This window comes from Larimichthys crocea, chromosome VII, assembly GCF_000972845.2.
Source record: "Larimichthys crocea isolate SSNF chromosome VII, L_crocea_2.0, whole genome shotgun sequence".
Lineage (NCBI taxonomy): Eukaryota > Metazoa > Chordata > Actinopteri > Sciaenidae > Larimichthys > Larimichthys crocea.
This window is the reverse complement of record NC_040017.1, coordinates 13481654-13497650: the sequence shown is the minus strand read 5'-3', so window position 1 is coordinate 13497650 and position 15997 is coordinate 13481654. Positions and strand designations below refer to the sequence as shown.

At 39.2% G+C, this 15997-nt stretch overlaps 1 protein-coding gene across 4 annotated transcripts in view; it reads right to left on the bottom strand.

Moving 5' to 3' along the window:
• gria4a (glutamate receptor, ionotropic, AMPA 4a) overlaps nt 1-15997 on the bottom strand; it is a 101889-nt gene that overhangs the window by 20029 nt on the left and 65863 nt on the right. For all 4 annotated transcript variants that reach the window (XM_027280675.1, XM_027280676.1, XM_019260987.2 and 1 more), the window contains exons 11-13: nt 15735-15941; nt 13749-13964; nt 12619-12779 (exon numbers count right to left, since the gene is read on the bottom strand). In XM_027280675.1, the coding sequence (XP_027136476.1) occupies nt 12619-12779; nt 13749-13964; nt 15735-15941 (584 nt within the window). The remainder of the gene's footprint in view (nt 1-12618; nt 12780-13748; nt 13965-15734; nt 15942-15997) is intronic.

The window sequence follows — 15997 nt, the reverse complement described above, 5'->3', positions numbered from 1 at the left end:
CAACAACACATTGTTGTTTTTTTCATCGCCACTGTGCATGACTGTGAAAATGACAGTACCGCCAAAGTAATTGTCTTTCAACCCTTAAACCAATTCAGCACTAACAATAACAAAGGCAACATGAAACTGATTGTAATCTGGGCACTTCATCTCTCTCATCCTCATCTCTCTCTTTTCTCTTTCTCCATGTTTCATGGCTCTTTATCTACCAGTTGTGTGCAGAAGCATCAAAATAAGTGGCAATTCATTTTGTTTGTGTGGACTTGTTTACACCGAGCAAAGGGGAAAAGAACAAGCAAGAGTAAGCACATTAGAGAAAGACTGGAGAAGGTAGCAAAATGGGAAGATCTCTTTTAAGCGCTGCAGTCAATAAAAAGACCATGAAATCCTAATGGGCACAAACAACTGCATAAAATATCCACATTTTAGAAAGAGGGAGAAAGAAAGTAAATAATAGTATTGGGCAATACATGTACTTACAGTTACTCCCTTAGTATCGAGATATAATGAAGGTATCGCTTTCACATAGAATGCAGAAGAACATTTCCCAGTATTGGGCAATACATGTACTTACAGTTCCTCCCATAAATGTGTAGTTCAAGGCAACTTTCACAGTAAATATGAATACCTCCATGTTATGTGTGTTTCTAATTAAATCAGTGACTTGAAAACGTCATTTTAAATCACCTAACTTCCAAAAGTAGAAAACTTTGTGTGCTTACATCCAGGTGACTGGTAATTTCAATTTGAGTTGCTGTGACTAACAAAGTACTCTATCTTTACTCATATAACATCCTAGTGTACACTATTATAGCTGACTCTAATACTTTGTTGACTCTGCTGCTACGAATCACACCACTGTCACTTGAAACGGATTGCACTATCAGTTCAGGTACAACACTGGTTGTAGATATTGTATGTGTACTGAGTTTTGAGTTAAATAGCTCGGAGTAGTTTTTATCTTCAAAAAGAACTTACCCTTGATCAATAAAGTATCTATTCTCATTCTTGTATTCTATCTTGTACGACTATTATTTTATATACTTTTTACTTTTTTACTTTTAAGTTCTCTCCTAGTGCTGCTGTAACACCTGACATTGGATAAATAAAAAACAATCTCAAAAAAAGAAAGAAATGGATTCATGTTTATTTTATTTCCTTTAAATCTTTTATTAAACTATATGTGAATAGTTTTTTGCCACTTGGTGGCAGCAGAAATAAGCCGTGAATACAACGTTGACACACTATTATCGTCAATGTCAACATGCCGTGTTGCCAAACAGTTGCTTATTTACACATGCTACCATCATTCATTTGGAGTCATGCTTTTGGCCACCTGGGAAATGTAATTCACTCTCCGTCTCACTGGTCTCTAGCAACTCCTGAGGGAAATATCGGGCGCCTTAGCTGCTAAATGCTCCATTATGTTCACCAGAGAGTCACTAACCTTCGTGTTTTATGTGGTGCAGGATAGATACTGTAGTGTCCTGTGAGCTTTTAGAGATTTTTCACTTTAACCGGCTTCCTCCTGCTGCTAGAAACGAGAACTAGACTATAAACTGTAGAACTGAGTGAAAATTATTTATGAGTTCTTCTCTACTAAAGACCTTTTTTTTACATTACACAAAATATTGATTATAGCTGCTTTAACAAAATTCAAATTTTCCATCTTGCCAGGCTTCAAGCTGTGCTCGTGTCTGAACCACAGTGATTCAGACCAATCAGTGTCTTATAAGAAACTACTATCGAAGTTGCTAGCATCAATTATATCAGATATGAAGAGTATTTCTTTATTGAAAGAAGAGAAAAGAACAACACTGAAGGCTTTTTTTGCTGGAAAACATACTTATATACATGCTCTGAGTTTGAATCTGTTATATGCTGATCTGATTGGTTCAAGTTCACCTATCATAGATGGTGATAGACAGGCGGTTCATTCAATCACCTGGCCTGTATTTTTTTGTTTCCAATTACACCTTCACAGATGGTTCTGTGAAACAAACAATCTAGTGCAGTCAGATTACTCTTGCAAGCGAAGAGAAACTATGTCCTCACATTTCTTGGACGAGTAGCTGTTGGGTGATACCTCCACTCTGATGTGAAAGCAGAGCTATACAAGTTATTTCTGGGGTGGGGTGGATTTTAAGTAGTGCGTGCTGGAGAGAGGAAGAGAGAGAGAGTGCTGAGAGGTGCAGTAACACCTGACTCGGCATAAATTGTCACCTTTTGGAGCAACTCCACATTCTGCTGCTGTTCAAAAACCAGCACACCTCTTAATACTCCCACACGAACACGCAAATATAAATTGATAGGATGTGTCCTTGACGCATAGATCTGTTTGCCAGAATTTATTGACTTGCTGTTATGCTATGGTGGGTTCAGCAGAGAAAGAATTGTGAGGTTTTTCTGTTATACCAATAAGAAGATATTTTTGTTCAACCGGACTGATTAGAAAGATTTTTGATGACAAGTTTTGTACTGAAAGTGTTGGCTCTCAAAAGCTACGGACAAGAGAAATACAGAGAAATTCACACTCATGTACTCATAGATGATGACAGTGAAACACTGCTGTTGATCTAAATGCTAAATCTAAAGCAGGTCGTACAGGTTGTCCTACAGAGGCCAACAGGGGCGTGTGATCTGATTGGTTAGATGCTAAATGAACTGTGACAGCATTTTAATTTGACCCGATAGAGCGATGGAGTGATTGAAGTGAACATCCAAACAGAAAGAAAAGGCGGGATAGAAGTGAGGTAAAGCAAAGAGAATGACACGAGTGAAGATGAAATTAACAGGAATCTGTTTGTTTGTTGAAAAAGCTAAGGTGGAGGACAAGATGTCTTCATATTTGTAAGTTACATATGAAGATAATGTCGACGTAAACAGATACCTGAACGGCGAAATAATGCAAAACTATCAAGCCAAAATATATTTGACCAATATCACATGGGAGGGAGTGATGTTGTACTGAATATCAGCACGGCTGTGCCCAGGACTAAACACAGCCGTGCTGATATTCAGTACAACATTACAACCATGAGTGTGATGTTGCTTTTATACAACAGTTCTATGAGCACCATGTATTACTTTAGAGTGACGAGTGAGATTTTGATTTATTTGTTTATTTAGTCACTTATTTGGCTACTTCAACACAAGTAATTATGCAAATGGTCTGGGACTGCACTGTCTCCAAGCAACACTTCAACATTTTCCTGAACATTAGCGTTGCTAGCGTTGATCTATTGCGCTACATGTTGCTGCAGCCCAGTTGATGTTAATATTTTTGAGACTTTGGAACATCTGAAACCAGTTCAAAGCAAAAAAAAAAAATCTTGTTTGCCTCCTGGTGTTAGCTTTGTTTTTGCTGTTCTCCATTTGGCTGATGTCATATGAGCACATCTGGAAGTTTGTGCTGAAGTATCCAGCTTCTTTCCTTCCCTTCACACTCCTAAGACGACCATTCATAGTTTGAGTTAAAAAAAAAATGTTTCAAACAAAGTTTGTTACAATTTAAGATACATAACGGACGTTAATTTAAGAAATTTAGAACACCTATTAAGCAGCTCTATATCAGAATCTCTTGTCCAGTCAAATTACTTGGTTGGAACTAACTGTTGTATAAAAATATTAATTTCTTGCTTTGGGCTTCTGATTTTCTCAAAGGAGATCAAACCTAATTTATAGAGCAGATAATGTGTGGTAACAGCATTTTCAAGACTTTAAATTATACTCTTAAATTATACTCTATAGATCACTTGAGCAAAAGTTGTCCTCTGCATTCTGAGTTATTATTAAGAGTATTCTGGTTAACCACATCCGGTTTAGCATTTATAAGCCGTATATACAAATGGATAAGACACTATATTGTAGTTGTAAGATATAGAAGTGTTTATTAGTAGAAACTGAATCACCAGGAGGGAGCCCACACAGGCACTCCAAAAATGAACGCACCATATTTTTCTAAGCCTTTGGATTGATGCCGTGAAAGGACAGATTCCGTGGTGGCAAAGCGCATCGAATTTTACACACAGCCAACTGTTCAGCTGTGAAAATGAACTTATTTCGTGGCCCTAATTTTGAGTTGGCAGAGTGAGATCAGATTTTGGATCAGAGCTTGGCTACAGGAACACAAGGCTACAAGTAGTTTTTGTGTGTGTACATAAACTGAACCAGTGAAATGAAACCCTAGAACAAATAACAAGTGGTTAAAGGTGTCATATTGAAAAGGGTATAATGTAATATTCCTCAACTTTCTCAGTTGCCTATACCAGCCTTTGGTCTGATTTCTATACAAAAGACTGTTTAGCCATTAATGTGCACTCCCTACTGCTTTGCCTCTCTGCTTCTCAATAATGTCAAAAGTGGTAACACTATCTAACCTTAGAAATGGAGTCATCAACAAACGAGTCCACCACCAAGTCCAAAGGAATTGCTAGCTAACTAACATTATACTGTCTTGAGTGGATAACGTCAGCTAGTTCATCCAGACTTCCAGGGCTGATCTGGCTGGTAAACTGGCTTGTTTGTTGTTTGGTTGTTGCTTTGTTGGCTGGATACATGCAGTGTCACTGGTTTGCAGCTGGCTGGTTACCCTTAGTTTGTTTGCTTGTTATAATTATCACTAGCAAAAGGCAATCTGAGTGGATATGTCATAGCTTACCAAATTATTCACAAACTAATGGGATCCATGATACTAATTTATGTATTAAGACAAACAGAGTTGATTTCATCCAACAATAAAGGGTGATAATCATAATGATAAAGCAACAGGAGGCTGAATGCAGTTCACGTAACGGCCAAGGATTTTCTGAATGTTCCATAGAGAACTATTACAGTAAGTGTTGACATAACCCAAACCACATTATTCAGACTCATTAAACAGATTAAGATTTATGACTTTTTCAGAAATTAGACTTCTGCTCAAACCCTGTATTAATCAGAATTCTTTAGTGCAAGTAAACACAGTCTGTTAAACTGTTCAAGCTGCTGCTTTTCCAACTGTACTTTGTTGGAAGTTATTTTGCTTGACAGATTAATGTCTTAGCTCCATACATTTATCTGGAGTAGGTGAATGCATACAGTGCATTTTTATATCTAATTCATTTAGGATAGTGACAAGATTACATTTGACTCATGCAGTTAACTCAAATGAATCACCTTGCACATGCTTGCAAAAATGAATCATGCTTTCTACTGTGTCAAATTAAGTTTAGGTAAAGGTTTCAGAGTAAAGGCTGCTGCTGTTCGAATAAATTACACACTGATAGGATTAATCTAACACAGAACATCAAAAGTGTTTCTCTCAGGGAGCATAAAAGACACCCAAGAGTAAAGAAAAAAAGATTGGTCGAGGATAACATGATTAACAACATGTCTATTTCTACAATAAAACTTGTCCTTGATTTGCTTGTGTGTGAGTGTTGGTGTGAATGAATAAGAGAGAGGGAGGTATTCAAATGTGTTTGGCCTTGGAGCAAAGTTGTAGAATATGTTCATCTAGGCAGAGGAGGCATGCTTGAATCAGATGAAATGATGCGCCAGAGTGCGTGCACATCGCATGCATGCGTAAAACTGTGTGTGCACATGTATTCCAATGCTGTATGAGTGCAGTTCGGTGTACGTGGGTGAGCTTTGGGAGTGACGTCTTCGATTCTTTATGTGACATGTCAGTGTTTGTGTGGAAAGTGTGTTTGTGTCAGGGTGAATGTGTGTGTAGTTGTGTCACGCGTGTTGGTATGCAACAGGCGAATCATTCTATAGCGGGTCATGTATCATCTATGATAGCCAACAGATTGCCTCCCCAATCCTCTGTGTGAAAGATTAATGGCATGCTGTTCCCCTCTCTCTCTCTCACACACACACACACACACACACACACACACACACACACACACACACATACTCACAGAGTTCTGAGCTATACAGTTTCTTTCCATCCAATGTAACTAAATTTTCTTACCTTAACAGTAATGACTGTAATTTTCAGCAACTCTTATAGGATACTAATAGAAGATGAAGATGTTTCCCGTACGTCAATCATCAACTTATCTTCTCTTTGGCTGCCTTCAAGTATGACAGTGATTGCAATCATGCTTGGCAGAAAAACCTAAATGCAATCGGCATAACAACAGCACATAAACACACAGAGGAACACATGCCTGTGCACAAACACATGAAGACACTAAAGGAGATTGATGCTGACACATAACATTGATGCTAAACTGAGCCAGTGCTGAATTGTTGTTGGCCATTACTATGTTCACTATGTACGTATTGATAAAGCCTGTTTTTGTGTGTCTTAAAGGAAAACTTTTTCAAGTCTCTCTAAAAATGATAGCCGATTGCCCATATGGACCTTGAAACAATTTCCGCTTGCTGTAATTGTTCCTCCTGTTCTTTCTGGCAGTCCAATTAAGTGGGTGTCTTCCAAAGTTAGTTTGTTAAATCCAAAATTTCCTCTTTATGCCTCCACAGATAGTGTTTCTGTGTGAAGACACAGTGGAGCAGAAAATAATACAAAGAAGCAAAGACATTTTCTAATAAAAAGACGACATTTGGAAGATGCCCACTTGATTTTTACAACACAGACTGTTGAAGCCTGTTATTAGCTTCAGATAAACTTTGTAATATATTTTTATACAAACAAAGACTGTGGATTTTGTCCCTCATCATGAACAGGAGGAATGATTACAAGTAAAAACTCTGACGGTGTACGCTTGCTGTAATGGAGCTTGACTACTGCTTCAAGACAGATTTAAAACTGTGAACCTTTCCATAAGCATCTTATTTTTTCTAGGATATTACCACATATTATAAAGCACTTTATCATAATTTGTAAATTCACAAAATCAACACAACTCATTTCGAGAAATATTATGAAATAAAACTTTACTACTTTGGACACACCAGACATCACAGATGAAATGCGTCCCATTTCATTATGCAAATTGTGAGCTTGTTAAAAACTAATTTCCTCGTTGGTTAAGACATGCCGTCAGGAGAAATGCGGAACTTATCTGATTGGGGAACAAACAACACATTTTCTTTCTTTTTCAAATGTCGGCGTAAAAACATGCTGACAAATGTCTCTGTCTTGACTCTGACAGTTATGTGTGTCTGATGTTTTAGGAAAGAGAAGGACGTGTGTTTGAATAGTGCACAGTGAAAAATGACAGACCAATATCTTTTTTGTTCTTCTGGTCATTTATCACTTTTATCTTTCTCATGCATCGCCTACAGGTGTGACATAAAGTGAATCCACTGACTGATTGAAACAGATAGAAAGACTCTAAATGGAGGTGGAACAAAGGCTGCGAAGGCAAACAGACACACATGAATGAAAATCAGATAAATAGATTGAAGATTAGGTGCAGCAGGCAGATAATGAAACATAATTAAATGAAATAATACACAGGAATCATAAAAGTAAAGATTTACAAAAACTATTACTGGTGAAATTCATAAGCTCTTTCAGTCAATGTCACCTTGAGTTGAGACTAATCATTAATTAGTCAGTAAGCCTCAGTGCTGCACTGTAGTTAGTGAGACAAGCCATTAGCTGGATCTGTTACTACCATTAACTATTCAACACACCCACGGCCATTTACCCAATACTTACACATGACACTCACAAACACACGCATACACACTAAGAGCCAGAAGTGCACAAGTGCCTTCACCCAACACACACACACACACACATAGAAGAGAGCTGTAATTTCAGATTTTTATTGACAGAGACAGACACAATCCCTCTGAGATGTTCACTGGTGATCAGTTTACCTCTTTCTCGCTGCCTCTCCTGCACTTGCTCTTGCTCTTTCTCCATATACAAAGTGTCACTTTCTGCGATTTATTCATGTCCACTTTTTAAAAAATTCCATTCCCATCAGCCAAATATCCGTCACTTTGTTTTGTGTGATGACCAGGCCAATCACCGACATTACAAAAAAAGAAAAGCCTGCCTGGATCTGAAAGATGACAGGTGTGTGGTGAGAATGAGCCATCTCAAGGTCACTCTGACAATGTGTGTGTGTGTGAACGTGTTTGTGTCGGCTGCCAGCCATAACCTGCCTGATCGGTAAGGTGAAGGTAAACGTGGGAGAAGAAACAAAAGTGTTTTCATTCATGAGCGAGCAGACATGCCACATACCAATGTCCATTAACTAGGGTGATGATTAGACTATCACGCAGCAGGAACAAACACTAATTTAGAGCATGTGATAGATAGATAGATAGATAGATAGATAGATAGATAGATAGATAGATCGATAGATCAGGAAATTGGAGAGAGAAAGTGGGAGAGTTGAATGGGAGTGTGTTATACTGTGTCTCCCAGACTGCAGAGATGACTGCAGCAGGAAGAGAGGGACCCACACTGAATACCAATGGACTTACTATGGCAGCTCAATACACAATACACAACACACACAGTCGGTCTCCCTCTCACACACGCACACACACATACGCACGCACACACACACACACACATACACAGTGTAAAAAGTCAAAAAGTCTGTTTGTAACACAAGGCCCATTTGGCAAAAGGTGCTCATAAAGGCTGTAAGATGACACATATGACAAGAGAGAAGAGCTGTTGACTTTACACTGTAAATAGTCGTCCAGGCAGACTGCAAAGCATATGAAGGCAAAACAGAGAGGTCTGTTTTGATTTTCCTTAATCATGTTTCCAGGGAATATCAATCAAATCGAGTTTGGGTTGTTTTGATAAAACATGTCTAAACTTTTTACATTTTCCTAAATCCTGTTTTATTGAGCATTCGAGGGACTATCAATCAAACTGTTGTTGGTTTATTCATTTTAAGAAGAAACTTTTATTTGTTTTTGCAAATCAGATCTTATATATGATATGATATGATTATGATGACAGAATGGCTGAAATAAAAATAAATACATTTCATGGTCCACAGTGTAGGTAGGTATAATGGAATATGTACAGTGCATTTAAACCCATATTGTATAACCCATAACATGTTTAATACTTCACCACCTTCTACTTTTGAGGAATTTACTTGATAACCGGTGCATACAGAAACTAAAGCTCCATTATCTCAGATTTCTGTATAAAATTACACTGGCCCTACTGGCCTAAACCAACACATCGCACAAAAGAGTGTTTATAATTGAGACCCAGTGGATTTGATCTGGACACTAGCAAGAATTGTTTTCCAATTTTATTATGTATTCTCCTTTATGACTAATTAGCTCAGTGTGTTGTCCGCAGGGCAGGTGGACTGAGAATGTTGTATCCTTAATGCAGTAAATGTTAAATATTGGATATTTTGTTCAGAAGGACGTGTGAAGAAGTTTCATAGGCAGCAAGAATACATCTTTGTCTTTGTTGTAGCACATTTTTGCTGTTGTGAGTGAAGTTGGCATGACTTTGCCTTCCTGCAAAGGTGAACAAGAATATGGGAGATTAAAGGAAATGTAGTGAGGGGAGAGAAAAATGATATGACATGACAATATGCATGCAGAACATGAGCTAGTGTTTCTGCAGGGTACATTGTCACAGTGAAGGCTCATCTAACACATGGTTTTATTGCTGAAAGCCTGGTCTGCAAGAGTCTTTCATTTTTAATGATCCTTGACTATTATCTCTTTATATATTAATATCTCTTCTTGCATAATCATAATCTGCGTCATTATTATGGTTATGTGAATTCAAGGAAAAGTAAATGTTTAACATTTAAGCATGTCAGTCAAACTCTACACTTAAGCCCACACGCAGGAAGATTAGGGAGTGACTCACAGCAATCAGCAGCTACAGGTAAACGCTGTAAAGCTGATTAATGCAATACGTAAGCAGCACGATGATGGTGATGATGCAGTGATGCTCACAGTGAGTGGTGTAACAGTAGCAGCTTAGGCAGAACAAAAGAGTGCACAGAGCATGACGGATTAAACAGACGAGTGTGCTGAGTTTGTGTTGCAAAGAGTGGAGAGTGCATTATGCGAGAGTAGCAGCGCGACTCGAACGTAGCGATGCTTCCCTCCATTTGTGTTTTGTTTACGTCTGAACCATTGAAAGACTGACAAGTGTTGTTCAGGCAGTCATGTCACTTAGTCTGGGTGGTTAACAATAATGGCTTTGTATGATAAATAAAACCATCGTCTCAGTGTTAACAAGTTGCCTTTGTTTGATACTTTATTTTGACTCTGTGAAAGCTTTAAAATCTGTTAATTTCTGATGGCATGGTATTCACGATGTGTGGCCATGATATAATGTTTTCTTTCTTGCAGGTTGCTGGTCTCTTTATTCATTCATACACTTCAAAATAGCCAAACACATCTGTTTTTAGATGTATTTTATGTACCTTGTACAAAGGTTTAAGCATAATGTATGCTTGATGCTGCCTCTGCTACCACTATCAAGGATGGAGTGTAATCTGCTATCACTGATTTCTTTTTCCTCTTGGGACCAACGGAAACAACTCAAGTAAATATAGCTATAGAGTTACCTATTTATGAGCAATCACATTATCATTTAGGGTTGTGTTTGTGGCCACCTGCCAAATATAAGACCACTACTCACTCACTTTTAGCTCTGTTTTTGGTCTCCACCAACTCCTGAGGGAAATATGTCTGTCTGCTGCTGGTGCTGAGCGTATGTCCCCATATTGTCAATATGCCCATTAAGAGATGTGCATATATCCGAAGCTCTGTAACACACCAGGGGGTTGCAGACCCTGATTCAAATCTGCAGCATGTTTCCACCAATCTGCTCCCTGATCACCCAGGGAGCAGAGCCACACCAATACATATAGCTGTCATACCAGTTGTTGTAATGCGATACATCAGACCTCATATTGAATTTAAATGATAAATTATCACTGTACAGTATGAGGTGCCCTTTATGAGAGACACATCTCAGATTTAAGTTTGTATTGAAAGCGCTTCTCCAGTGTGAAAAATCCAGTAAAATATATAAGTGACAGATTTCTGGTTCTATGAATTTAATCTGGCATTTGGGACTGCAGTAATCTTGGTCTGTGGAGGAGTTGTGCTGTATTTGAGGCGACAGGGCCAGGTGATTTATATGACGAATGCTGGCTTCATGTTAAGTATCACATTATCGCAACGACAGCTGTAGATTATGCACACACATCTATAACAAGTTCCACAAGTGATGGAGAGGTCTGCATGTGTGTGTTGCATTGTGAAACCGCACACTGGGTGTTTTTTCTGCATGTGTATGTAAGCAAAGTCAGTGTGCATACCCTATGTGTGTGCGTGTGTGTGTGTATGTGTGTGTGCGTCCTAATGTGTGTGCATGCAGCTGGTGTGAGTGTTTTCATTTGGTGTGTTGGAGCAAGAATTGGCTTGTCAGTCACAGTAAAGAGGGGAGGTGTGGGAGACGACAGGTGTCGAGGGAGCGGGGGAGATAGGAAAAAAAAGAGAGAGCGTGAAAGATGTGGATGAAAGGGTGAAAGAGAAGGGCGAGTAGCAAAAGAGGAGGAGGAGGAAGAAAGTGAAGCTTGGGCAGACCATGTAGGACTTTTGTTCTTTTCCCAGAAGTGAAATGCTAATGGAAATGCAGTAGAAATGTTTGAGAGATACTGGGTTAAAAAGCAGAAAAGAACGGTCCTTGAGATGAGAAAAAGATTGTTGAAGATGATATGTATGTCAGTGATATCTTGTTTTACCGCCTGGATATGAATTATTGGGACTTCTGAAGATAATAACCATTTCTTATATATTCACAGTACTGAACATTTAATATTATATTAAGATAAACACAGTTTCCTGCCACACAGGCAGTGATATGTTTTCACGTAAAACCTTTGAGGGCAATAACAACAGGTTGTGAAATATAAGTAAACCTGAATTTGTATTCGTCTTTAACTTGCAGCACAATACAAACCTCTGAACGCGTTGTTTCCACGTCTATAATAAAGTGAGAAGTGTCCATTTAGCTTCAGTACTTGCTACCATGTTCTCTCAGGCACGCACATTTTGTTAAACCGCTCACACCTTTTCCATCTTTCAGCTCGTCTATCACTCTTTTCTGCTGCTTCTTCTCTCCTTAGATTTACCCCCTGAAGGTCTTGTGGATGATGGCCATGAATATTTCACTAAACTGCATTCTCAGGTTATCAATAATAAAATGCCATATTCTTATACATATTCTAAAAATACAGCCGGACTCTGCCTCTTCAGTAGTGCATAAAAAATTCATACACATCTAGCAAACTGCTAAATCTTCCAGCACACCCATATCGACACAACCAATGGACTTTGTACAGGTGTTTTCCTCTCACTTTGTGTTTTTTTTTGTGTGCGTGGGAATGTTTGTGTGCATTTCTAGAACATCTTAAGTTTCTGTCTTGGAGAAGCAGTCCAGTTCAGTGAAAGCGCTAAGAGAGGTGATTCACATTGTCAACAGTCTGAATCACCACTAAAGCACTAAAGCGGTTAGACAGACACACATGCACCATCCCCAGCCTAGACACACACTCTTATCCACACATCCTCACCAGACTCAAATACTCTCTCTTACTCTTTCAGTCTGAGACACACACACACACACACACACACACTCATATGCATACGCTAATGCATTCTGTTTGTCTCACACACATCATTTCCCTCCCTCACCGTGGTGAGATGTCGCAGCCCTGTTGCATGAAGGCGCCCAGTGAGAACCACAGGGAGTTAAAGATGCCAAACTCATTGGGAGGTTGGTCCGTGGGGCCGAGCTCTGTTGTGCCTTCCTCTGGTTCCTCTGCATGCCACTCATATGGACTGAAGCGACTCACCTGAGACAGTGAAGGAAAGTGAAGTGTCATAGATCATTTACAGGGCTATTAAGGAAAGAAAGACCAGTGCAGGCACATCAAAACAACAAATCAAAACACATTTGAGATCTTATTCTAATACAGATTGAAGCCACCTAGGGTAAATTTCATGTGACGGCTGTGGTGTAGAAAAATGTTTCTTGCAGATGCTCTGGTGATCATCAAGTTTATGAAATTAGGTGCCAAAATCAGGTGAAAATGAGCAGTATTCTCAGCTCCAGGACTGTGGGTGTGTCCGCTGAATGTGCTGAAGCCACAACTACATGGGTGAAAAAACAAGCAGCAATTTTGACGCGACTGAAACGTGTCAGATGAGTTAAAAAAATGACATGACTAACTTTGAAACACTCTGAGCGAGATCAATTAATGTCTTTTTCTCTGCTCGGGGTGCAGGGGTGTGGATGGCCTCAGCGTGTCATCGGGCCACCCTTTAGGACCGCCCACAAAATCCTAGACTGAAAACTGGTGAAAAACTGTCTTAACCTCTAGCTCCACATTATGGCAATATGTTGTTCAAAGTCTTCTTGCATGTTTTCAGCAACTTTTTTCCAATGTAGTTAATGTATTTTGAGAGATATCTCTCTATTGCCTATCACACATGTCTGCAATATTATTTCTCTTTAGAACTCCTTTAACTATCTAACTAACTTCAACTAGCTATGATTTCCTGCACATATTTTTAAAATCCTACACATGTTGTACTCTTAGCAACATCAGGATGCATGATCACTACAGGTCACATCAGTGGTAAAAACTGCCTTTAGTCTGTATTATGCTGTAGCCCACTAGTTGAGAAATATTTTTAGCCTGTGAGAGAAATAAGAGATTCTGTTCTTTCATCTCTAAACCCTTAGCTTTTAAAGTCTTCAAACTGCTACAGCCCTGCAATCAAACTCAAGTGCTGACTTCTAGTTTTTAGCAGTCACTTACCAAGAACAGCACAACACTGACTCCAATATAAGCGAACACTATGCACATCCAGATCTCGTAGGCCAGTGGGTCCAGGAAAGAGAATACACCTGGTTTAGATTTCTGGGGCTTCTTGATCATAATGGAGATTCCCAGAGACATGAAGGGTTTTGAGAAGTCGATAACCTCTTCTCTCACCAGAGTGATGGTCAGTGGGGCCACTGCAATTTCTGCTTTCTGTGGGGAAAAGTATGTGTTTAGTTTGGTCACAGGGTAGTGCAGTTATTTTGCAGCAGCTACACGTAAAACAAGTGAGTGATGGTGAGCAGAAACTGTCTGTGAACTCTCTTGTCTGCAGAGGAGGGGAAAGTCTGAGGGCAAAGATAAAGGAGGGAGGAATACAATTTGAAACACAAGAGGCTGGTAAAGTAGACAAGCACTGTAAAGGATCAGTGGAGTCTGAAGCAGAAGCAGCGTAAGGAAAAGAATGAGCGAGGCAAAGAAAGGGAAGTGGTACAGCGGGGGAGAAAAAAAGGGGAGGAGGTAGAGGGAAAATCAGCAGAATGACAGAGAAGTAATTCATACGTGGGCATGAAAGTGACACTACTGGAATATAAATTAGTCTACAAGGTCTCACAACATTTGCATGCCTGCACACACGCACACGCTTAATCTGAGAGAGAGTCAAAAACATCATTCATTCAACACACTGAGTATCTGTTTCTGAGCAGCGGCATGTGTCTGCAGCCTTAACTGGAAAAGAGGCTTCAATAACAGCATATCAAGTGTTCATGGAGTGAGGATGTTACAATGCAAGCAGAATAAAGAGCAAAAGAAAGACAAGAAAGCGATATGGAAAGAAAACAAGGGAAGGGAGAGCAGGGGAATATCAAAAACCCACAACGCATTACAGAAAGAGAGATGAAATAAATTGAAGACAGAAAGCTGCAGACAAAAGTACATGACAGGAAAGAAAAAGAGGAGAAAGTCACAAGTAAAGAAGGTATATAGAACAAAGCTGGACAAAGTGCTGAAATCATACAAATGTATTTTCTCTGTAAGAGTCATCAGAAACGATTGCGAGTGTTTGGAACAACTCAAACCCGATTAGTCAATGCAGCGGTTCTGCTGTGTCACCTTCCACTACATCCTGGAGGCTAATTAATTCTGTCGCTGTTCTGCAGCAGCGCCTCCACGTTCACTCTTCCGCAAAGTGACGACTGACATTGTCTGCTGCATGTTGATAAATTTTACGTTGCGACAGCAATGCGAAATCTCAGACTGTTCACAGGCGTCAGTGGCATAATTAGCCAGCTTGCCAAAATCTCAAGAAATAAGTGAACCCTTTGAGATGCAGGATCTATCAAACGGACGTGGTAGCTGAGGAGATGCAGTTTATGTGCTCTAACAGCTTACTGTGTGATGGGCCATAGTGGGGTCATATAGTAGCAGCGCATATAAAATGCAATAGCCCTGCAGTGTATATGATCTCTATGAAGATTACAGTGTTCAAGTCATTTTGAGGCTGTGCCAGAGAAGTGCTGATTCAACACAACTCTTCTGCAGCCATAATTTGTGATGTTGTTGTAGTCACATTATATTTTAAGATGGACATGCTATATCCTCCTACCTTTTATATATAGTGCATTGTCCATTCGAAAGTACAGATTTAATCAATAACTTAATTAATGACTTCATAACAATTCTGTTTTTGTATTAACATTCTTACCTGCATGTTTGGGACTGACTGTGTGTACTGATACATGCAAGGTCTCATAGTTATGTTTCTAATGCTTGGGGTGAAATAAATCAGGTGAAATAAACTCTAGTACTATAAGTACTATGAAGTTAAAGCTGAATTGAATCTAACTGGATGATCTCAGAGCATTCTTTGTTGTTTTCAGGCATTAGATAGATGAAACAATGGATACATTATTTGTAAAAACAAAAACAAAAAAACAACAACAACAACAACGAAATAATCAATAATTTTTCATCCAGTCTTACCCCATACACAAGCTCTCCAACCATGCCGTTCCATATCTTTGTCTCTGGATCTCTGGCTCCATATTTCCCATCAGGTACGATAGAGATCTTGTATTTGATTCCAATGTGTTTGGCGATCTCCGAGGCCAAGTCCACACAGTATCCCTCAAACTGGTCGTTGCCTTCATAAAGTTCCCAGTTCTTCTTCAGCATCACATAGGGACCCTCCTACAAAACCAGCATAAGAGGAGAAAGACAAAACTGTTTGGAGGAACATGACAGCA